The sequence below is a fragment of the Phialemonium atrogriseum genome, assembly GCF_030411735.1.
Source record: "Phialemonium atrogriseum strain 8032-3 unplaced genomic scaffold QBC33scaffold_14, whole genome shotgun sequence".
NCBI classification, from domain to species: domain Eukaryota; kingdom Fungi; phylum Ascomycota; class Sordariomycetes; order Cephalothecales; family Cephalothecaceae; genus Phialemonium; species Phialemonium atrogriseum.
Genome location: NW_026848151.1, coordinates 863594 through 886628, shown reverse-complemented (window position 1 = coordinate 886628; position 23035 = coordinate 863594). Strand labels below are relative to the sequence as shown.

Genomic DNA, 23035 nt, shown 5'->3' with positions numbered 1-23035 from the left:
ACTGCCTACCTACCTATTATACCTAGGTAGGCAAAGGCACCACAGCAAGCTGCATTACTATACACTTCTTCTGAATTTAGGTAGCCTTCTACTTAGGTGGCTATCTAGGTAGGCAAGCTGGAGAACCTCCTGCCTGGGGAGGACCTCCTGGCCTAGCTTGGCTACCCAGGGCGCTTCCTAGAGAGGCTAGGCTAGTGTAAGAACCAGCGCGCGAATCAACTGAGTCACAATGAACCAAAAGATTCAGCAGTTTCGGCACCACGTGCCGAAACCTTCGCGCTCCGCGCCTTATATTGTAAGATCCCGCTGTTCGCTCCAACCTGCGCAACTCCCCCGAGATTCTTATAGCTAGATGACAATCCCTTTGATAGCGACGATAATCACAAAGTTAATCTCAAAGATGCCTCTATAAATAGTACCTACAGATTTGGCAGAAATTAAGCAAATGTAAACACTGGTAGCATTTTGCACTTATGAATTCCAATGTACTTTCTCTGGTAAATTTGCTGTAAAGATGTGTTTTAAAGCATTGAAAATCGAACTCTGTTGGTTAGTTATTGCCAAATTTGGTAGGCGGTAAGCATTTCGAGGCTGCATGTAGGACCTTGTGGCTGAAATTCAAAAAGGGCGTACACGGAGTGGAAAATAGGCATACACCAAGTGGAGCTCTTAACTATATGCAAGCAAAGTAGTTACTTTGACCTTGCCTAAGCTTGTGTAGAGTATTGTAACTTAAAGCAAGCGTTGCGTACTAGACGCAAATATCTACTTCTTAAATGACTCTACCATTCTAAAGCTGTAGGAGGTACAGTTGTCGACAATCACAACTTAGACCCTGGGATTCGCTGTGGCAAGTTTGAAGTGCTGGCAGAAAAATAGCAAGATAATAAAAAGTAGTTATCTAAAGTAGCAAAAGGAGCTTGAGAAACTCGAAACCTCTCGCAAATGTAAGTTTAGGGTACAACCTAGGCGATAATCATACCACTAAACCAAAAGCCCTTATACTTCTTGACTTTCCTAGCAAGATAATAAAATATCAAAGAATGGCTATCTAAAGCAGCCCAAAAAAGGGGCTCTCCGAGGATTGAACTCGGGACCTCTCGCAAATATAGGCTTGGGGTATACCCCTAAGCGAGAATCATACCACTAGACCAAAAGCCCTTAACGCTATGTGATTTTTAGAATATTTTATAACGGTAAAGCATGCTACTGGCTAGGGTTGCTTAGTCAATACCACGTGGATCATGAACAGCACTGACGTGGGGCATGCTAGGGTACGGCCTATGATGAATATCTGCCTTTCTTACAATATAGAAGTCGATATTATACGACTAGGCAAATGCAAGCATTGCTTGAGAACAAGCAAAATGACTAACTCATCCAAATGGAGGCCTCGGTTTTCAATCTCTTCGAGAGCAGCTGTTCCACGATCACCACTACGCTGGATAGAATACATTTGCTGGGCTCCCTCCCTTGAACCGCCCATGGAGAAGGTCAGCTCATTCGAAGGGACGGTAGGGAAGTTAGAGGAGAATGGCATGGCATATGTTGTGGACTCGACTTTTGATTAGAAGCCAACTGGCCTGAACATGCTGCGGTACTGCGGTAAGGCCATGCAGCTGTGAAGTCTATATAGTATAGCTGCCGGTGTGAAACTCTAGACTAAATACCCAGTGGTAATCGGGAGATGGCGGAGATATGACCCCTTGGTTCTTGTCGACAGTCGAAGCAATGGACGGATGGATGCACCCTGATCTTAACGTACAAAGGAGCCTTACCTTAGAGATGCGTCTTCTTCCTGGACCGAATTTGCCCGAGAAGGAAGTCGTGATGTTTTTAGTTCGGCTGACGTTGTATGCTTGCGACAGGTGCACCCAATTCCCAGACCTTGGAAAGAGTTCCATGTGCCGAATGTTTTCCGACCCAACTACACGATCCGGGGCCGGGGTCCGCACCCGGTTGGACCCGGGACAATGGTACCGATCAGGGGTGTGCTTTGTATTTTCGATAGCGTGGAGGTGGGTAGCTGAGCTACTACCCATTACACCACCGTACCGGGATCGCAGCTTATTAGCAGCATGGCCGGCCGATGGTCTCAGTGGCGGGACCCCTTGGCTACGCCCCTCCCCCTACGCTACCCCTAACTACACTAACGATATCCACGATGCCGTCTTTGGCTACGGTGCCAAGAGTCTCAGATATTATCTTCAAGGGTATTCTCCAAGCAGTTATTTTTCCGATGATGGGGTGTTGTCAGCGGGTTAGTTGGTCAAGGTCAGAAATGCGAGGTGGGCTAACATCGGGACGTTAAGATATATAGGGGTTTACTTCGCAGTCTATTGCAGATGCGACCATTAAGATGTTTGTGTAGATAGATGATGTATAAGGTGCTGCTTGAGCTGATGGCAATTATATACGTGCATGCGTATTGGGTGAGTAAAAATGTAGCCCACCAAAAAGGGGGGTATCTAGGAAAGCTAAACTCCGACTTTTCTTCTTTATTCTCTCGGGCGACGGCTGAATTGTTCCACTCCGGTTTGCCCCCTTCCATGTCATAATCATACACACTGATAGGATTAAGGGGTATGGTATGTTTCCTTTTTATATGGCAGTAGGCTTCGCCTCCTTGTTCTGCTTGAAGTCGCTGCTCGACCTGGAGTGGGCGTCCTGGTTGTTCTCCTCGCCGCCGACGAAATGAACGCGCACGTCGGTGGTACGCATGATGCCGTTGTAGGTCATGATCTCCTCCTCGGAGCCGCTGGGGGAGACGCTGCGGCACTCGGTGTGCTGGGTGCGGCTGTTGCCGACGCGCATCGACTTGAGGGCGATGCTGTGGTTTGGGTTGCTGCCCAGGTGCGACGTCGTCTCGCGGTGGTGCATGCCGCTGCGTGGCGTCCCGCCAAACGTCGGCTGGCTGTCGTACTTGTTGGCCCCCGGGCCGTACCTGAAGCTGGAGCCCCCAAACAGGTTCGGTAGCCAGGCCCGGAACAGCGGCCGCAGCGCGGGGGCCGATGCGGAGATGATGGCGACATTGACCTCGACGACGTTAAGGGTGATGCCGATGTCGTAGTACGGATCCTTGTTAGGTTCATAGACGTAGAATAACTTGTAGACATTGACGAGCCGGACGATACCGATAATGCTGACACTAATTACGGGGGAGCGGCAGGGTCAGTTTCGGCAGGGTTCTCTCCAAAGAAACCAAGGCAAGGAAAAAAGGGCGGGTGCAGGAGTTTGCGTGGGACTTACGTCAATCCAAGCATGAAGATACCGATCACGGCGACCTTTGCGGCCTTTGGCATCTGCAGGCCGAGGAAGATCCAGAATGGTAGGGCAATGACCAGGATATCGGTGAGGATGGTCAAGCACGAAATCGTGACGTGGAAGGAGACATCGACACACTTGGCATTTGCCATGGCCGCGGCATCCCAGTTGGCCGAGATGGGCAGGCACTGGAGGAGGGCGACAAGAAAGATGGCGACGGCCTGCAAGCCGTTGAAGAGGTTGAGCCCGTGGATGGCCCAGCGCACACCGGGCTTCTGGCCACCGAGGCGGAGCAGGAACACCAGCACCGATGCCTTGACGAAGGCGAGCACCGGGTTGTAGAACAGTTGCGCTAGATAGAACCACCACTTGCCTGGGGCCGGGTCGAATTCCGGGACGTCCTCCTGGTGCCAACCCCAGTAGTTGAGCTTGATATCTGGATACACCACGCTGCTGTCAGTCTCCTGGTTTATGCTCTCGGTCTCCTCGCCCAAGACGAGGGGGGTTCAAACACGTACACATGTAAAAGGGCCCGCACATGAGTAGGGAGCACAACTGCCAGCAGAAGAAATAAGAGTCAGTTACTTGTCCAAGCGGCGGATGCCGGAGCGTATGCAATGAGTTCGGACTGCCAAGGAAATATCTGTAAATCAGCAGAACATACCATGGCCAGACCGATCAGCAAGTCATCTGCAGGAGAACTATCGTGTTAGCGACGGGCTCAATTGAGTTGTAAAGGTTCAGCACGGGTTCACACGCACCGAGGCCCCATTGCCGAGTCCAGGCTCTGGAATAGAACCTGAGAGACAAAACCACCAATGCTATGGCCGGGAAGAAGAAGTTGAGGAAGAGGGCGGTGGCCTGTAATGGCGGAGTTGGGATCTTGGTGACGTCCCCGTGCTGCGGGCGTCTCGCCATGATCGTCGCCATCCTGGCTGGGCTGCGTTGCAGTAACAATTACTGACGTGCTGGTGTGATGGGGAAGATCGGGCGAGGGTTGAAGAGACTGAGGACAAGATCGACAGACGAGAGATCTGGGGGCGGGTCGATAATTTAGACTCCGAGGGGGACAGAGTGCCAGGGGCACTCGTCAGGCCCAAGCAGCAAGAAAAAGGCTCGATTTGTTGAAGATCCTCGGAGGGGTCAAAAGTGGAAGTGGAACTCTCGTCGAGGAAGAAGTTTGACAGTTTTAAAGACTTCCAATCCCCAACGATACCCACGTTACATGGTCTCCTTTTTTCTTGGGCTTGCAGGTCCTGCAGCTTGCATTTGGACGTATGGCCGGGGAGTCGTGCTTGGAGGAGGAGGTGGCGCTCTTTGGATTCTGGATTCAGTCTTGCACCTGGGAGATGCTACGCTATGGAACAGACTCCCGCAAGGGGGCGTCCCGATGTATCTTCGCCGAACTCTGGGAGGTGCTAGCTCATGCGCTAGGGACGACCGGTTTTCCAGGGCCAAGAACCAGCCCCCAGGGTTGGGAGTCTAGCCCATTTCGAATTAACCTCGGAGAGGCACCCAAAGATTTTCCATGGGGCTCCTCCCGTCGTTGGCCGAGGGGCGTTTGAGTGCCGGCCATGCTAGTTACATAATACTCACTATGCGTACGTATTTACTCAGCACTGAATCCCAAGAGGCCAAAGGTTCGGGGCATAAATGGATATGGGTGGTATGTATGTACTATCTATCTATCTACAGTACAGCACATCATAAATATGGCTTGGGCTCGGCCAAGCACCCTTTCATCATCTCTCAACTGTTATGGTTTTGCTGAGTGCGGAGTGGAACGGCTACTACTACCGGCAGGGTCGGGGGGAAAGGAGGCTCCCTATATGTTCCATTGATATTGCATCATTACTGCGTTCACTGCTACTAGTGTAAGTCGTAGATATGTACTAGTGTACTTGGGTATACCACAGTAGGCGAACATGCTTGCACCACAAATGTTCCTACCCTTACGGATACTCTAATATTGTTCCTGCTTACAAAATAGAAACCCCGTAGAATATCCGTACTGCGTAGAAGCTGCATGGAACCCATGCTTGCCATGCCATGCGTACCCCACGAGGGTTGCAATCTCTGTTTCCCACTTGCCTAAAATGGCGAAGACTAAAGAGCTGATGGCTTGGCATTTATAAGTCTCAGGGGCTGGCTAGCACGTAATTATTGCGTCTACTGTTACTGGGGACTGCGTATTCTCGGCAGAATCCTTTCTTTTTCCCCTGTACTCCACGTTCCCCATCAACTTGTTTTCTTTTGCGGTTATGGGTCTCTTTTTCTTTCGTTGCTAAACTTTAAAACATGGGCACTGTGCTGCCTGTTCAATGGCCGAGTGTCTGCGCAATGATTATCATCGTGTTGCTACGAGTATCTACTCGAGTATCGATGCAACAAATTGCCGAAAGCAAGCGGCAATCCATACGGCAGCTGCTATTATGAGGGAGTGAATCTAGACTCCAAAACCCCGGTGCGCAAAGCAGAATGCTGTACGACTAACCTGTATGGCGCTGCCAAGGCTGAAGATATGGCGCTGCCAAGGCTGAAGTCCCATTTATTGTGATTTTTGCAAGTCATGCTGCTCCATGATCGACTGACTAAGGGACCTAGGTACGTTGTAAGCGAACGACAAGCGAAAGACAAGCGAAAGACAAGCGAAAAGACAAGGGAACAAACAAGCGAATGAATACACGTACACCTAACCCAGTCTGTTCCTTCTCCCCCTTTTCCCTTGTTCCTTCCTCATACCGAGACCCTCCGGCCTAATTTTGGCTGAAACCATTAAACAACCACGCTACAGTAGCCTCCTGGGCGCTAAACATGGCACCATGTATTAGTGTACGTAGAGGTAGTGACGGAACGGGTAGGGATCGGTGGTTCCCATTCCAATCCGCGATCCATCGGCTCGCTGGCTCTGCGCCACCACCACCAGGCAGCAGGCATTAACCCCGCTCTGGCAGGTGCTCGGAATGGAAGCTGGCTGAGCTGTGTGGGGAAGGCGAAATGGCGAACACGACGATTCGGTCACGTGATAGCAGACCCACCCGGTTCGGCTCTTGGCAGGGGGCGGGGCGGGGAAGGGGGGACCACAAGTTGAACCCGGCATTTGATGTTGTCAGTAACCTGGAAGCTGCATAAACTGCAGAGATAATCTTGCACCATAGCAGACGAAAAACCATGCATGAAAGACTGGGATGTACACGTGGAGTGGATTGTATATATTCCGTAGTGTACATATATTTCCGTGGGGACACAGATTAAGCATCGAGGACAAGGTATTGTTTTGTTTCAATATCCAGCCGGCCCCGCCATTTTTACACTACCTACGATGTGAGGTCCATATGTACATGCCTCCACTATCAAACTGGAACATAAACGGCTGTGGGAACACGTTTAATCTCCGGTAGCGTTCCCAGATTTTCCAGGCTACAGCGGGTAAGACAATGCCGAAGAGCTGCCACAGGTGCCACCGCTTGGCCGCTTACCAGGAACGGTCCTAGGTGAGCGCCTGGTTTTCAATTAGACTGCTCACCAAGAGGAAACTATCAGAGTCCTTTTGATGAGGCGGACTGGGGTCGATGACTCGGTAGTCTGTCCCCGCGGACTCCGACCCAGCAGCCACGTTTCCACGCGAACATCGCCGGGTCATGGCCCCACAATTGCTGTGGGATGGGCGGGAGATCCAGCTGGCTGGGCCCGCCTCGCATCAGTGCATCTCACTGGGCAGGCAATATGGGATGGGATTGTGAGATGTGACAACAATATCTTTTTGTATATAACCTTGGTGCCGAGCCGTGTTGATCGTCGTCTTTCTCACCAACCCACCTTCACGGCAATTCCGCTCTTTTCTTTTTCCCACTGCCAAATCCGTGCCTGGTGGAGGACTCGGAACCGTCATATATAGAATGGCTTCCCTGGCCCGCGCCGTGCTCCTTGCGAGCCTGCTTCCCTTCTCGCTGGTCTCTGCCCAGACCATCGTCGTGGATGGCGAAGTGCTGCGTACGTGAGACATGTCTCTCTTTTGTCCTCTGATTTAGTCTTTTAGAGTGGCCTCTTCCCTCTGCTTGCGGTGCACATCCTGACGCGGCGCTGACTCCCTTCCATACAGCCGCCGATGAGACCACTGTCGCGCCGGCTGCCGAGCTGATCGACGGGACCGATGGTCCCACCAGCTTTCAGCTGACCGATGCCGTCCTGGCGAACCTCACCGACTTGGAGCTCAGCAACATCGACCTCTTTGCCTTCGACGACGAGAGTGACGCGTCTGCGAAGCGCTTCGCCTCGCCCCGGTGCAAGACCTTCCCCGGCGATGCGCTGTGGCCCTCCTCCCTGGTCTGGACTGTCCTGGACCTGTTGACCGGGGGCGCCGTCATCAAGACCGTTCCCATTGGCGCCGTCTGCTACCCGAACAACGAGCATTACGATGCTGCCAAATGCCAGGACCTCCTTGACCACTGGACCGAGTCGGCCACCCAGTAAGTAACTTTTTTTTTGTCAAACCTCCTAATGTCTCTGCGAGACAGCATAGAGTAGAACACAATACTCACCCTTGCGCAGCGTCCGTGACCCCACGTCGGTCATGTCCCCCCTTTACCAGGGCCAGACCTGCCTCCCGCAGAAGGGCAACACGAGCACCTGCGAGCTCGGCGGCTCCCCCTCGTACGCCGTCAAGATCTCCAATGTAGCCCAGATCCAGCTCGCCATCAACTTCGCCCGCAGCCTCAACCTCCGCCTCGTCGTCCACAACACCGGCCACGACTTCCTTGGCAAGTCCACCGGCGCCGGTGCCCTGTCCATCTGGACCCACAACCTCAAGAAGATCGACTTCGTCAAGCACTACAAGACCAAGTCGTACTGCGGCTCCGCCCTCAAGCTGGGCGCCGGCGTCCAGGTCGGCGAGCTGTACGCCGCCGCTAACCAGTACGGTGTTACCGCCGTGGGCGGCGAGTGCAAGGGCGTCGGCGTCACGGGCGGCTACATCGCCGGTGGCGGCCACTCGCCGCTGACCTCCAAGTTCGGCATGGCATCGGACCAGGTCCTCAGCATCGACGTGGTGCTGCCCAACGGCCGCTTCGTCACGGCCACCGAGGAGCAGAACGAGGACCTCTTCTGGGCTCTCCGCGGCGGCGGCGGCGGGACCTTCGGCGTCGTCGTCGGCATGACCGTCAAGGCGTACCCCAAGATGAACTTCGCCGGCGTCACGTGGACCGTCATGACCGGGCCTGGCACCAACATCACCGACGATATCTACTGGGCTGCCATGGAGACCTACTGGCGCCGATTCCCCGAGTACGCCGACGAGGACAGCTACGGCTACTCGAGCATGTTCCCCCTCGGCCCGCAGGGCTCCGGGTACATCTGGAACATGCTTCCCTGGATGGTTCCCGGCATCTCGCTGACCAAGTTCAAGGCCATGCTCGCGCCGCTGTTCGAGGACTGGGCGGCCATTGGCTTCAGCGTCGACCCAGTCTTCTTCGAGCACGACAACTTCTACGACGCCTGGACGAGCCACTTCCCCGTCGAGGCGGTCGGCAACACAAACCTGCACACCGCCTCTCGCCTGTTCCCGCGCGCCAACTGGGAGTCTGAGGAGCTCCTGGTCGAGACCATGGCGGCCCTCCGCAGCGTCGTCGATGAAGGCTCCGCGCTGATCCAGTACAACATGAACGGTGCCAAGATGCGCAACACCCCCGACAGCGCCGTCAACCCCGCGTGGCGCGAGGCCGTCATGTTCGGCATCTTCGGCGGCGCCTGGGACGACGGCACCCCCCTCGCCGAGGTCGAGGCCATCAACAAGAAGATCACGCACGACTGGATGGGGCGCCTGCGCCAGGTCACCCCCGGCAGCGGCGGCTACCTCAACGAGGGCGACGTCATGGAGCCCAACTTCCAGCAGGCCTTCTACGGCACCAACTACGACCGCCTCCTGAGCATCAAGAAGCAGGTCGACCCCCGCGACGTCTTCTGGGCTCCGACCGCCGTCGGCAGCGAGGGCTGGTACGTCACCGACCAGTGGGACTGGCTGACCCTGGAAACTGGCCGTCTGTGCCGGAAGGAGTAAGAGAATCCGGAGGAGTTGTATATATATATAGAGAGTACCAAGGTCCAACCTCGAGACGGGCTCTACGCCGCACCCACCGGGCAAGCCATATCATAGATTATTTTCAAGCAGGGCCTAGCCACTCATTCAACAACAAGTACACTGTTTTCATATCCTCCCATTGAAGCAGAGCTCATGTGATATCCTCACCATGAAAATGAGTCCCTTGAATGGCATGTGTTGCTTGCGTAACTCCGGTCCCGGAACCCCTGATGTCGCAGTCTTCCTCCTGAAATATGCTCGTTGTTTGATGCATACTCCTCCTTGCTGCCTGGCCCCCTGAACCATGACTGGGCTTCCAATGTAACATGATGTGGAGCCTTCGCTTCTCGATGAGAACGAGAGATTGGTTTGTGATGCAATTCCGCCCCTTTCACCGCCTCAAAGGGGAGACCAGGGTTGGTTACGATGCTGTATAGATCTACAACAACTCCTTGCACAGAAGCGAAACAATGTCAAAGCCTGAACTAGATTCCGTTCGTAACGCCGCGAACAAACCCCCAAAAGCCGACGTCAGGTCCCGAGTCCCTAGCCTTCCAGCGCCGAGACACCCCCAAACCACAGCTCCACACACACACACACACAGCCAAACCGCACCGGGCCCCAATCACTCGTCGAAAAAAAGCATAGTCCTAATCTCAATGCTCTCCCTCCACTCCCCATCCGCATGCTCGGGGTCGTGGAACGCCGTGTGCGGCACCCTGCGCGCGACCCCACCGTCGTCGACCGTGTCGAAGCACTTGATCAGCAGGACCTCGTCGGGCCGCTGGGCGCGCTTGAAGAACCACCTGTGCGGTTCGGCCGGCCGCACCGTCCACGTCTCGCGCTCGTGGTCGCGGTACACGGTCCGCGCCGCCACGAGGTCCGCCTCCGCGACGGAGCGGGCGTCCGCCACGCAGAGGGGGTCCTTGTAGATCGTCTTGATAGGGCGCCAGGCCTGTTGTTGGGGATGTTTGGCTGGGGATCAGTGTTTTGAAAGTTGGGGGTGAAAAAAGGGGTCTTGGGCACACCGGTGGGGGGAAAAAGGGGGAAGAATTAGCTCACGTTGATGATCATCCACCGTCCCTTGAGCAGCTCCTCCGCCTCGTCTGGAAGGTACCACCTCACGAGGAACTCGGCGCCGGCATACGACTGGTCGACGTGGACGCGGTGGAGGGGTCCGCGCTTCGCCGAGTTGCCGGCCCCGAGGCTGTGCCAGTTTGACGGCCCGTGGCGGGTCTTGTGGTCGAATACGAAGACGCGCGACGCTCCGGTGCTGGATCAAGGGGGGTCAGTCGGTCAGCTTCTCTGGGGGGAAGAGGGGAGAGGGAGAGTTTCTTTTCACTTCCCCCCCCCTTTTTCTTCTCCTAGGGTCGCACTCACACGTCCTTCAGCATTTGCTCCATCTCGGGGAAATATTCCGCCTTGATCTGCTTGTCGTCGCGGTACCCGTCTTGGCGACACTGGGATTGGGCCTCGTGGCGGCAGAGCTGGAAGCCGCAGCCGTCGAGGGTATATTTGTCCTCCTCACCGGTGATGTCTCTCACGGTCACCTTGGTCGGGATGGTGGGTCTCTCGTTGGTGACCGTATTTCTTGAGGCGGCGCAAACTCGGCATCAGCAAATGGGCATTGCGGAGGCACATCATGGCCGGGCCGGGCCCGGCGGAATCAGCTCTCACCCTCCAATGAAGACCGGATGGGGCGGCGAACCATCGCCGGGGTCGTTATAGTAGTTCAGTGATGCGACCACGTCTCTCGGCATGCGACTGCTCTCCGTGTCGAGGAAGCCGGCGTCCTGCTGAGACTCCGTCGTGAGAACCTCAGTAGCCATCTTGTGCGGCGTCCAGTAAACCACTTTTGGAAACAGTGCTTCGCGCAGAAATGACAGCCTGGTCACTTGATCTCAGCTGTCAACGGTACACGAGCTGGGCGCTGTCTCCCTACCTAGGGTAAGTAGGTTGTCTAGATTAAGTACGCATTGGCTGAAGACGGGAAGTTGGCCGTTCTTATGTAATTGCAATAGAATTGGACCCCTCCCTGATCAACTAACCTAGCCCCCCGCCCCAGTACAGGCGATACCTTATCCGAAACGCTATATTGATCGCGTTAAAGGGCATACGGAGCGTGTCGTATGCCATAAAACGGCATTCATCACGACATACCAGTTTCCCGTTTGGTGCATTGTCACATAACCAGGTAGTCAGAAGATTCAATCAAGAAGAATCATGGGTGTCGCGTAGGTATCTCTCGGCTAAAGCTACGCCATTTCTCGCCGGTGTTTTTCTTTTACTGTTCTTCGACGGGTCTAGAATATCGTCTTTGACCGGAGACCCCTCCAAAAAAGGGGAGGGGGAAAAAAAGTCACGGCGATTGAGTCCGCAGTATCTCCAACTGATAATGTATTTACCAAGTATATCTGACAGATTAGGAAATATTATCCAAGTGATGTATGTGTAGAGGTCTACTATATGACAAGACACGCAAGAACAGTCAAAACGTTTAAACCCCACGCTCACCCCCACGCCTACCCCACAACAAACAAATCATTCCGCCTTAAGCTGCCGCATTAGCCGCCGCCTTGACGACATCAAAGTAGTACAAGCTCAGCCTCAGCCCGGCGCCGCAGAACTCGCTCGAGTTGCCCTTGCACGCGAAACTGCAGTCGGAGTTGCTGACGTTCCCGCCCGGCGTGGCGCCAGCGTTGCCGACGATGTTGAGGACGTCGCCGCACCAACACTCGCTGCCGTACTCGACGCCCGCGTACCGGTAGGTGGAGCACACCGAGAGGCAGTGCTCGATCGTCATGTTCTGCACGCCGTTCTCAACCAAGTTCTTCAGCACGCGGCCCGAGGACGGCTCCTTCATGCACGAGTAGTACGTGAAGTTGACGTTGCCGGGCGACACGACGGGCGGGCCGGTGTAGACCGGGGCCGTGGACGAGGAGGTCGTGGAGCTGGTTGGGGAGATGGTCGAAGAAACACTCGACGACGAAGGGGTGCTCGAAGGGGTGGTCGACGGGGTGGTCGACGGGGTGGTCGACGAGACGCTAGACGAGGGCGAAGGGGATGCCGAGGGGCTCGTAGAGACCGCCGGGGCCTTGCTGTACAGCTGAAGCCTGTTGCCAGCGCCGCAGAACTGGAGACCGTTGCCGGGACACGGGAACTTGCAGTCGGCCTGGTTATCGGCCATGACGCTTCCGGGGTTAAGCAGGTTTCCGCAATAGCCTGAGCAGATGGTTAGTCAGTTATCCGTCTTGCGTGAGAACACGAACTGGGTGCTAAGACTTACATTCACGCCCGTACTCGGTTCCGAAGTATGAGTATGCCTTGCAGAAATCTGCACAGGAGTTGAGGGTCATGCTGTCGTTCGCGTAGGTGGAGCTGGACAGGGCGCGTTTGTTGGTGGCTTCGGTCCAGCAGCCTTGGAATTGCCAGTCGCCGATGGTCTTGTCAATTGATGGTCCGGTTGGTGATGGTGTGGGTGATGGCTTTGACACGGTCGGGGTCGTCGAGGGGGTCGAGACTGTTGGGATCGTCGACACCGTTTCCACCGATGAAGATGCGCTCGGTGTTGTGACTACGGAGGGCGATGCGCTCGGGGTGACGATCAATGTGGGTGGCGCACTCGATACCGGCAAAGACGGCGACGCTGTCGTCGCGGGGCCGCTGATCTTCTGGTACAAGTTGAGCCTCTGGCCGGCACCGCAGTACTCGGTGGCGTTGCCTGTCGAGAGCATGAGCAACTGTCACGCCGAATTGATCAAGGGGTATAGGGCCCATGCATGCATGGAACTTACCATTGCAGGTCGAGCTGCACTCCGAGAGAGCTGTCGAGCTAGCTTGGTTGCGGATGACGTCGCCACACCAGCACTGCGTGATATCCCGTTAGCATTCGAGTTTGGGCAAAACGCTACTCGGACCAAGGGTAGGTAGGTCGTCGCTTACCTCTCCGCCATATTCCAGACCGGCATACGTGTATTGCGCGCATGCGGCGAGACAGGCACCCACGGTCTTGGTTGTGGTAGCCACCTGCTTGTCGAAGGCCCTGGTGTTGCCGACGCCCTCGGTGTAGCAGCCAATGCTCACGAAGCCATTCACGCCGGGGTTGACAACGGGGCCACCGGCCGGAGGAGTGGGGGTGTCCCCACCGCCATCACCACCGCCACCGTCCCCGCCACCGTCCCCGCCATCGCCGCCGCCTGGGCTTGGCTCACCGTCCAGGGCGAACAGCGAGATGTACGAGCCGCCGGCACCGGACCCGACGCCGTTGCCGCCGCAGATCTGGTTGATGTCGCCCGTGCAGTAAAAGTTGCAGTTCCCGTCAGCGACCTGCAGAGTCGGCACGTTGGGGCCGCCCCAGCACTCGCGGTGGTATTGAGTACCGCAGTAGGCGTATCCGGCCTTGGCGCAGGCGGCGATGCACATCTGGCTCGTGCTCGAGTCGTTGCCGTACAGCTGCTGCTTGAGCTGGCGGCCCGGGTTGTTCTCCTTGTAGCAGCCCATGTAGCGGTACGTGCCCTGGCCGTTGGCGCGCAGCGGCGGCGCCTGCTCGGCCACGGCGGTGCAGGCGAACTGGATGAACTGCTTGCCCCAGGCCGGGTCGTTGGTGTTCATGGTCCACTGCGCCGTGCCGAGGTACGGGTCCGTGTTCCACTGCGCCTTGGGCACGGAGCAGAAGACCGTCGCTGTCGCGCTCTCGCCCGGCGCGAGGTTGGTGCCCTCGCCGAGATCAACCTGGTTGACGGCGTTGACGATGCCGCCCACGCCAAACGGCGGCTTCGATACCGTGATCGACAGCTGCATCGCGCCCGGCCCGCCGCTGTTGGTCAGCCGCAGCTTCAGATTCCGCGTCGTGTTCTCCGTGACGTTGCCGAACGTGAAGTTCATCCCCGGCACGTACTCGACCCAGCCCGAGCCGTCGGGGGTCTGGAACTCGAGGAGCGCCGCCGGCGCGGGGCCTGACGACGCCTGCACAACAAGAGTCTCCTTGCCGCCGTCGGTGTCGACCACGACGTAGACGGTGAAGTTGCCCGTCTCGGTTGGGTTGTACGTGACCGTGACTGTCGCCTCAGAGTTGGCTCCAATGACGGACGGGAGGCCCTCGAAAGTAAAGGGCCCGACACTGGATCCGTCGGCTGTGACGAAAGGACCGTCGGGGCCGTTCTCGGAGTATTTGATGCTTGAAATGCTGAGGTCCGAGTTGCCGTCGTTGGAGAAAATGGCCGTCTGTGACACAGGTTCCCCTCCAACGGCGACCTCCTGGAAGGTGACGGTTTCGGGAGAGATGTCGAGGAGAGGGCCGGCGCTCTCTCCAGTGCCCGAAAGGCGGACCGCGGTCGTCTTGCTGAATCCCTTCTGGCTGTTGGTGGTGCTGAGGATGGCGGTGGCAGAGAGCTTGCCAACCTTGGCGGGGTTGAACGTGGCGCTGAAGCCGAAGGTCGCGCCCACGGCTAGCTGAAGAGGGAAGGTCGGGAGTCCCTCGACGGCGAAGTTGGTCGTGTCGGTCAGGTTGAGAGAGTTCACCGTGACAGGAATGTTGGCCTTGCAGGTGATGGTCTTGGTCTGGGTCTCGGCGCCAACATCCTGGGCTCCAAACTCGTTGGGGGATGTGCAGTTGAGTGCCGCCACCGTCGAGGCTCCCCAGCCGTAGACGTAGCCCTGGTTCGAGCCCATGTAGACCCGGCCGTCTCCGAAGACTGCTCTGGTGAACTTGACGACGCCGTTAATCTTGAAAGACTTGATGAGGACCATCTGGCCGGCTTCCGGGATTGCATTGTAGATGCGCAGGCTGTCTCCCTGGACGTCGGTGGTCCAGACGAGGCCGGTTCCTTCCTGGCCGTTGAGGGACGTGACGGTGCCGTGGCTGACGCCGAGGATGTATGCGTTGGATTCGGGGCTGTCGGCGACCTTGGTGAAGGAGGGGACTCCGTTGCTGCAAGAGAACTTGAAGACGTGGGACGGGTATCGGATGACGTTGATGTAGACGTATCCGCCTTCCAAAGGATACACGCCGGCGCCGGCGTAGACCGAGTTCTCATTCTGGTAGACCTGGATGACCCTGTCGCCCTTGTTTGGCCCGTTCATGTATCCGCCCAAGTCGTCCAGGTTCAGCCAGTACGTCTTCCCGCTCTTGCCGGTCACGACACCGATGCGCGTGACGTCGCCGCAGGAGAACTGGCTGGGCAGGATTTCAAGGGGGCTCGTTCCGAGATCCTTGTCGGCGCCGTCGAGGGCCCGTTTCTCCCAGGGCATGAAGAAGTCGATGATGGACAAGCTGCCGTCGTCGTTGATGGTCATGTGCACGGCGGCCTCCTCGAGGGCCGTCGGGGGCTCGCGGCCGTTGACGGGGATGTCGGCGAGCTGGGATGCGTATCCGTTGCCCGTGGCAAAGAAGATGGATCCGCGATCGTCGGAAGCAAGGCCTCCTCCAGACATCCAGACGCCGCCGCCTTTGGTGGTATCCGGGACTCCGGCGCCCTCGGTGGCGAATCGCTCGACGGTGGCACCCGTGGTCTTGTCCCAGCCCATGATCCAGCCGGTGAAGTTGTACTGGACACAGTGGGATGCGAAGCCGGCGTAGATGAACTGGCCCGTGTGTAGGAGGGCGGGCCTCTGGTGGTGGATGCCGCCGTTGAAGCTGCGGGAGGGGTTGTTCCTGGCAACGGTGCCCTCGAGATCGACAGGGAAGTTCGGTCTCTCGCTCAGGTCGTTGACGTCGAGGGCGTGGAGATAGTAGCGGCCTTCGGGCTTACCCTGGGCGCCATTGCCTCCGGCCTGGTTGGCATAGGTCTTGGACGTGTAGTACAGCGTATCGGTTTCTGGGTCGATGACGCCGGTCGAGGTGATTCCGACGAGCGGGTTGATGTCGACGCATCCGTTGAGGTCGGCGGTCAGGAAAGGGATGTGCAGGTTCCTGGAGGCGACGATCTGGCCCGTCTTTGCGTCCAGCTTGTACACGTTGTTCTGGGTGGTCGCAAAGTAGACGTACTGTACGCCATCCGACGGCGTGTAGACCAGGGGCTGGGAGAAGATCTGCTCCGCAGCGCCGTTGTAGTTCCCGGGCAGCTTGGTCTGGAAGATCTGGGCAAACTCATCACTCGCCACGACCGCAGGGTCCATGTTATGATTCCTGCCGGTATCGTCAGCATCGACCGTTTCCCGCACATGGTCATCGTCAGCGTCATCATCTGCTCACGTCTGATAGCCAGCTCTGGAGTTGTCACCGCCCCAGGTGATGGTGTCTGTCGAGGCCAGACAGCTGACGAGGCTGACTGCCGTGGACAGCACCAACATCAATGTCGCCATTTTGGACATGATGATGATGTCGAAGCCGACAAGGTTTAACGAGTGTGAGGGTGTCGGCGAGAGGGTTCCATCTCAAGCCGGAGAGGGGAGGCTTGACGAAGCCATTGTCCTATTAGTATGAAATGGATAGGCATGAATCGTGGCCCTGCCAGGCTCCCCCAGTTGGCAGTAGTCAGTCGCCTCTCTCTCTCATGGCGCCCCTCCCCGTCGCGTCAATTCCGGGCGGCCAAGGGTGCGCTAGGGATTTTTCGACAGGGGTTTCTGGGCCGATCCTTGCTCAATTAAAATGATAGAGTCGCTTATTGATCTAATCTATGAGCCCCACTGAGACCACTCCAAGCCACTAGGTGGGGGAGAATAAAAACAGGTGGTGCCGTATGCGGAAAAAAAAAAGAGAAATCGAACGTGTTGCCCGGGGAGCCCCTGGCTCGCCAGCACCGAATCTTGCACCAATCCATCCACCCACGACCAAGGCACTATTTGCGACCCAGCCACAGTATCGAATGAACTAACTAGCAAAGAAAGCTATTGGGGTGGTGGTGAAGAAAGTTCTACAGGCCAGGAAAATGGTACTACGCCGTACACAGTAGTAGCTCTTTGCCCCTCGAAGTTGCATGCGCGCTATCGACAACAAGGGCAGGCAGCGCATCCCGGGAAAAGGCCTTCCACCAATGCCCGCTAACGCCGCTGCAACCCCCAGGGCCATCTTATTAATAAAGACAGGCGAGGCTGGAACAGTTGCCACTGGAAGTCGAAGAGAAGAAGCAAGGACCACGGACAACTTCGTATGTGGCGCCGATTATTGCAGGCGTGGCTACCCGGAGAAGGCGTCGTGCGACAGCAAGCCCGCCAAGAGAAAATCGACGCCCCACCCGGAGCTCCAGGTTCCAAGTACCCGTCTGCCAAACAAACTGAAAATAGAAGGAAAATGCAAAATCGAAAAAAAAAAAAAAAATTTACAAAAAAGAAGAGAGAGCAGGGTACCTACCTGCCTGGAGAAGATAATTACACCGATACTTGCAAACATAACCAACCGTCAATGAATAAGCAAGGAATTTCAAGTTGCACCAAAACTTGCCGGATAACCGGCTCCCAACCTCAAGAATCGAAACCCAGCTCGGCGCTAAAACGTGTACCCTCTGGTCTCCGCATTGGAACTTCGCCTCCTTCGTCGTGGAGTTCGAGATTCGATTCCAGGAACCTGGTCCAAACCACACTAGGCTGTCCACTAGCCATTGGCAAGTCCCCACATCGGGGGCGTCGACGGAAGTCGGGACCGTGGGAATGGGAAGATGAAGTACCCCGAGTTGGGTGGGTGTGGGCTAAAAAAAGGAACGTGTGCCAAAACAGGCTAACATATGCTAGGTTGTTGAAGATGCACTAATCTAATCGGATCTAGTGGGGGGTAGCTCGAGTCTTTCAATCCCATGGTCCAATTGCAGGGCCGCATTGGTGCCAGTGTGCCTGAATTGCTAGTCCCCGCTGGATCCGTCTGAATTTTGGGTGCGGGACACGTGTATTACTTCGTATGCGCATGTTGCCGTTCGAGTCTCGAGTCTCGAGTCTTTGGATGCCCCACACGCTATCCTTCCAGCTTCAATGCAAACTAGAATGCTTGCCTCGAGCCATGTGTTCTGCCCCTCTCCTTTCCAGTGGACGCGTGGGATTCTCCTTGGAGACTAGGGGGTGGAGGCACATACAGGGCCAAGAAAGCTGGCACGGCTGGCTGTACCCTCTGAGCGGTAACGCAGTCGAGACAATCCATACAACGTACTGCGTACCCGCGTTATTGCCTTTTTTTTGTTTGCACTTACCTAACGATTAAGTACAAGATGGGGGGGTTTCGCGTCTTGGTCCTCCGAAGTCGCAGCGCGGGATAGCCCATTGCCCACGAACTATAAACGCCACAAATCCAGCCACGAGCCTCGCTTCTTGCCACTTGTGTCGCAAAGGGAAAGGTGGAATGAGGAGTACATGCTATGAATCAGCGGCACGAGAGCCGCAAAACAACCTCAATGCAGGCAAGGTAGTTTCTCCCCCCCCCACCTCTGACGCGGACCGGTGTGTGCGCGACTTGTATTGTACCAGTTAAGGGCAAGGAGAGCGAGACCAGATGAACACAAGAACCATGACACGGCCGAGAGAGCAGACTCTGGTCTGGTTGTATGTATGACAGTACGCACCCTGGGATAGATCTTGGGGCTGTCAAAACACCGAGTGACCCAGCAAATATTCCATTCGTACTTAAAGGGGTCCTGGTATGCAGTCGTATCCCGGTAATAGATCTACCCCTGAAATCTCTGGCTCGAGGTTCACTGCTCACTGCTCAGATCATCATGTACTTCTAGCCAAGGGAATTGAACTTCTCAACCGGGCTATCTTCTTGGCCTTGGTCATGCCATTGACTGCAGCACCGAGGTCGGTTTCCAGCATCGTGTGGTAGGTCTTGGTCTAGGTCCTGAATAGGACAAGCGTGGACCCGACGAAAGCCTCCCTCCTTGGCCAGGGAAGAAATTCCCTACGCGGAAGAGCCTCTTCGTCCGCCGAAATGGGTCGGTCTGGGCAGAGTGCCTTAGCGAGGAAGCTCCCTAACCGACTGCATGCCCCCAGACCCGCCCAGACTCCTGGCAGACTCCTGACAGATGCAGCCCTGAGCCTTCAAAGTCAAACTAACCAAAAGCACCAGATTCATATGCTGAAGTCCGACTAGTCTACCTAATATTCGCACTATGGGCTTGGATGTCAACAACACTCATGCTGCTATCAGCCGCACTCATGCGCAATGAAAGCGGTGGCCCCCTTTATTAATCAGGTAATTAATATTGACCTACTGCGCCAGCTTTCCGGAATAGCTTGCAATTCTCGCTGAAGAGCCTCATCCAGCGGTCACTCAGGGGTCCCACCCCACACGCCTGTTAGTAACTATTACACAGGGTTGAAAATCCCGTAGAGCACCCAATGACGAGCCAGGACATCCTTCCGACCCAGGCCAATAATGTCTTGGGCCCGAGATCTTGAAATGTTCAGCAGGCGTACTATATCCAAAGCTGAAACTCAAAGTTCGCTGGGTCAGAACTAGGCGTCCAGCCCTTACCCGCTACTCTCTAGTCTCCAGCGGCACAGCCGTCACGGGGAGGATGACTCCCTCAACGTCCCTCAAGAGGGCAACTTTGCGAATATCATCCAACCCTCTTCACATTGGTACTCTTCTGCATAGCCTAACCGTCCGCGGGAAACCCTGGACACCCGCGATATCAATAGTTCGAAACTTCACGGCTGAATGCCCAAGCACAGACTTCTCTATCCTTCCCTTGGAATCTCCATGAACCCCGCCACCACCGTGTCGTTTCCATGTATATTCTTCCCTACGATCGTGAACGTCGGTCCAGTCTAGGTATGCAACCCAGACCCCATGGGCCGGCGGTTGCGGAAGTCATGTAGCTTTCCACCACCCACCCGCCCGACCCCTGAAAGCTGATATGGCCCGTATGGGCTGGTTATATTTGGCTGAGCCGGTCTCGATCCTACCCATCCATATTGGGTAGGTGTCGCGAGGGCTGAATTAATACCAAGATGCCTCTATCAGCAAGTAACCCTCATGATTCTGCGGGGCAGGGATTCCGGGCCTCCACTTCTTGTTGCCAGGTGGAGCATGGAAAAGACCATCTGTCGGCCACGGAATAGCTACAGCGATGGCGACGGCGGCAGCGACGGCGAGAGTGCTTTAGCAATAGCGACAGCAAATTTAATCTTTATCATGGCAATAGAGAAATCCAAGTGCAACATCAATCAATGGCAGCAGTGACAGTCATGGTGACGGGCAATAGTGACAGTGGCGGCGATGCCAACGCCGGCCAACGGCGACGGCGACGTCTGCCAAAGAATGCCTGCCATTTGTCAAAAAGAATTGGCGGCCTGGAATACCTCCTCGATCTGTTCACCCCAACTCACATACCGAAGATAAATATCCGCATCCGTGTACACAATGATATACTCTGTTTCACATCTTGACGGCTCCTGACCTCTCGCCCGGCAAGAAAGGGATACCTATTAGAGCCTTGGCTCGCATTGCACTTTACGACACTCGCAATCGAGATGGACGGCCGAATTGATCCCATCTTTCCCTTCGACGACAACGTTGTATTCTGACAGTCTAGCTTTTTTATGAAACAAAACCCACTAGGCCAGCTGTCCCTACTTTCACCCGATGAGGTGAGGGAGAAAGGCCGTCAATAAGAAGATCCCCACGCCACGATTCTGCCACGGCCTCCGCCAGTAACTTCCTCGTCTCTCGGAGTGCTAGTCAAGATCTCAAATCTCCATAGCCGAGGCTCAGTGTCTTGTTCTGCTCCAAAGGTTCCTACCGACCTACCGGTGCCCGAGGTATACGCATGACGGAAAGATGGAGAGCAGACATTTATTTATATGGAGCTGGTTGAGGGTCTGACATTTGAGGAGAGCTGGAATGACCTTAGTGAAGCCGTCAGGTCAGGGTTGCGGTTTGCCAAGAGCTTCGAGATGTGGTGAAATCATGGTGAGGGCTACCCCAGGACGTTGTATCCAATGTTTCCTTTATAGGTGAGTTTGACATTCCATTATCCTTCTTCGGACCCATCTTCCTGTAATATCTTCCTATTGTCAAATGTCTTTTCCAATACATCCACAAGTTAAAACCAAAAATTAGGCGACGTCGGCGGACAGTCATTATTAGTCTTCACGCACGCTTACCTGCACCCGAGCAACATCATCCTGTCGTCCCGGATGACGGGTAGTCGGCGTGTAGTCACGGTAATCGACTGGCAGCAAGCGGGGTGGTATCTGGCATATTGGGCGTAATTATTGTAAGTCGCGTTGGAGCTGGAGCTCCAAAGTCGGTGCAACGTGTGCAGAGAAGTATTTGCCTTTGATTATAGCCTTACGATTGTCATGATTATTGGGGTTTTCGGTAATCAACCTTGAGCCTTTAATTCGGGGAGATTAGGCGACTGGTTCACCTTACGGGTGGGTTACTCTTGGCTCAACATACATACATACAGTGACTGCCTATGTCATTCGCAATACAGCTCTGTAGGAAGGAACGATAACTATATTCGGTGCTGCCAACTCCCTGTCACTCCAGCCTGTTCGCTGCATTTCCACACTCGAAACTAGGATATTTACATACAACACTCCACAATGACACGCGCCGATTTTCCCACCGCCAATCCGACGACCTCTACCAGCCGCGACAGCTAAGAAGTCATGACGGTAATGGTATGCACAAAGCGGATGTCCCCGCCCTCGACGCGGAACTCGTGGCTGTCGGGGTCGGCGCCGGCAAAGTCGAACATGATGTCGACGGCGCCCAGGACCTCGTCGATGACGTACCTCCGGTTGACGTGCTTGATGCCGCTGGGGATGCCGGCGCTGCACGGCTGCACGTACGAGCCGCCCTCGAGGCGGGCGCACGGGGTGCCCCACGGCACCTTGACGTTCTTGTCGTTGAACAGGTCCAGATACGCGTCCCCGACCGCCTGGATGACCTCGCGCGAGTCGCGCTTGTCCTCGGCGATCTCGCCCCAGTCCTCCTGCGACGCGTACTTGAGCGTCCCGGCCGCGTCGAAGAGCCAGTCGCCCTTGGAGGTGACGAGGGTCTCGACCTTTGTGAGCGCGCCCGAGCTGTTGTCGAAGCGCATCTGCGTCCCGATGACGTGCGGCGTGCCGGCGGTGACAATCATCTCGGTGTAGGTCGCGCACTGCGTCGTGTCGAACGTGCTGCGGTTGTGCGCCACGGCCAGCGGCGTCGCCAGGATGCCCGACGCCAGCGTCGACGCCTTGAAGTTCTGCGTGTACGTCGCCGCGTCCGACGCCGCCTTCAGCCCGTCCGGCTTGCCGGCCACCTGCGCCGCGACGTACGCGTCCGTCTGCGCCTTCAGGAAGTCGCGCGTGCACGTCGTCTCCGCCACGGGCGCGGCGAGCGCGCCACCTAGGCACAGGGAGGTTGCGAGAATTGAGCGTAGCATGGCGAGGGTTTTGTGGAGTAATTATCTCAAGTTGGATTGGGAGGTTTGTTCATCGATCGCCATCCTTTCCCGCCCGTCGTGCCCCTCGGGACTTATATATATTGAAGCCGTGGGTAATGTGCCGGCTGTGGAGCGGTTCCCCTTGTGGAAGAAAGGGTAATTTATATAGAAGCCAATTCCCACATATTGCATCGTTACACTGGCTTTTTCGGCATTGGATGTCGCTGGCCCCTGGCTGTTGCAGTGCCGAATGAAAACGTGCGGTTCGAATAAAAGGGAATTTGTTTTGGGTTAAAGGGGGCGTGGTCCATGCGGGGATCGAAGAACAAGCTCACCAGCAATATCCACGGCTCGGGATTTGGCAAGAAGAAACAGGATTCTAGGCCCCGGA

At 55.9% G+C, this 23035-nt stretch overlaps 5 protein-coding genes across 5 annotated transcripts; 1 reads left to right on the top strand and 4 right to left on the bottom strand.

Annotated features, from left to right (window-relative positions):
* Positions 1-2482: 2482 nt before the first annotated feature.
* QBC33DRAFT_570499 (uncharacterized protein) lies at positions 2483-4642 on the bottom strand. Its single transcript, XM_060430576.1, has 5 exons — positions 4026-4642; positions 3929-3954; positions 3783-3819; positions 3250-3700; positions 2483-3148 (listed from the first exon to the last, which is right to left on the bottom strand). The coding sequence occupies exons 1-5, from the start codon at positions 4192-4194 to the stop codon at positions 2602-2604; spliced, it is 1230 nt and encodes a 409-aa protein (XP_060283171.1). The 5' UTR covers positions 4195-4642; the 3' UTR covers positions 2483-2601.
* A 2299-nt stretch (positions 4643-6941) lies between these two features.
* Positions 6942-9478, top strand: QBC33DRAFT_493084 (putative restculine oxidase). Its single transcript, XM_060425505.1, has 3 exons — positions 6942-7257; positions 7367-7733; positions 7816-9478. The coding sequence occupies exons 1-3, from the start codon at positions 7164-7166 to the stop codon at positions 9317-9319; spliced, it is 1965 nt and encodes a 654-aa protein (XP_060283170.1). The 5' UTR covers positions 6942-7163; the 3' UTR covers positions 9320-9478.
* Positions 9479-9805: 327 nt separating this feature from the next.
* QBC33DRAFT_94529 (uncharacterized protein) lies at positions 9806-11276 on the bottom strand. The gene is made up of 4 exons (XM_060433210.1): positions 11018-11276; positions 10721-10930; positions 10403-10613; positions 9806-10295 (listed from the first exon to the last, which is right to left on the bottom strand). Exons 1-4 carry the CDS (start codon positions 11167-11169, stop codon positions 9966-9968), a joined length of 903 nt encoding a protein of 300 aa, XP_060283169.1. The 5' UTR covers positions 11170-11276; the 3' UTR covers positions 9806-9965.
* Positions 11277-11720: 444 nt separating this feature from the next.
* QBC33DRAFT_540748 (WSC domain-protein) lies at positions 11721-16941 on the bottom strand. Its single transcript, XM_060428093.1, has 5 exons — positions 16533-16941; positions 13283-16466; positions 13135-13207; positions 12627-13061; positions 11721-12562 (listed from the first exon to the last, which is right to left on the bottom strand). Exons 1-5 carry the CDS (start codon positions 16649-16651, stop codon positions 11892-11894), a joined length of 4482 nt encoding a protein of 1493 aa, XP_060283168.1. The 5' UTR covers positions 16652-16941; the 3' UTR covers positions 11721-11891.
* A 4779-nt stretch (positions 16942-21720) lies between these two features.
* On the bottom strand, positions 21721-22644 carry QBC33DRAFT_493076 (uncharacterized protein; the record flags this gene model as incomplete). Its single annotated transcript, XM_060425504.1, has 1 exon — positions 21721-22644. The coding sequence occupies one exon, from the start codon at positions 22642-22644 to the stop codon at positions 21874-21876; it is 771 nt and encodes a 256-aa protein (XP_060283167.1). The 3' UTR covers positions 21721-21873.
* Between the last annotated feature and the right edge of the window lie 391 nt (positions 22645-23035).

Coding starts and splice junctions, on each gene's coding strand:
- QBC33DRAFT_540748 (XM_060428093.1), bottom strand. CDS start 16,651: ATGTCCAAAATGGCGACATTGATGTTGGTGCTGTCCACGGCAGTCAGC. Junction 13,208..13,282: donor GTCTGGAATATGGCGGAGAG/GTAAGCGACGAC, acceptor GATATCACGCAG/TGCTGGTGTGGCGACGTCAT. Junction 13,062..13,134: donor GTGCAGCTCGACCTGCAATG/GTAAGTTCCATG, acceptor TGCTCTCGACAG/GCAACGCCACCGAGTACTGC.
- QBC33DRAFT_493084 (XM_060425505.1), top strand. CDS start 7,164: ATGGCTTCCCTGGCCCGCGCCGTGCTCCTTGCGAGCCTGCTTCCCTTC. Junction 7,258..7,366: donor CGTGGATGGCGAAGTGCTGC/GTACGTGAGACA, acceptor CCTTCCATACAG/CCGCCGATGAGACCACTGTC. Junction 7,734..7,815: donor TGGACCGAGTCGGCCACCCA/GTAAGTAACTTT, acceptor ACCCTTGCGCAG/CGTCCGTGACCCCACGTCGG.
- QBC33DRAFT_570499 (XM_060430576.1), bottom strand. CDS start 4,194: ATGGCGACGATCATGGCGAGACGCCCGCAGCACGGGGACGTCACCAAG. Junction 3,820..3,928: donor TGCTGATCGGTCTGGCCATG/GTATGTTCTGCT, acceptor TTCTGCTGGCAG/TTGTGCTCCCTACTCATGTG. Junction 3,701..3,782: donor GTGCGGGCCCTTTTACATGT/GTACGTGTTTGA, acceptor TGGTGTATCCAG/ATATCAAGCTCAACTACTGG.
- QBC33DRAFT_94529 (XM_060433210.1), bottom strand. CDS start 11,169: ATGGCTACTGAGGTTCTCACGACGGAGTCTCAGCAGGACGCCGGCTTC. Junction 10,931..11,017: donor CATCCGGTCTTCATTGGAGG/GTGAGAGCTGAT, acceptor CGCCGCCTCAAG/AAATACGGTCACCAACGAGA. Junction 10,296..10,402: donor GACGGTGGATGATCATCAAC/GTGAGCTAATTC, acceptor CCCCAACAACAG/GCCTGGCGCCCTATCAAGAC.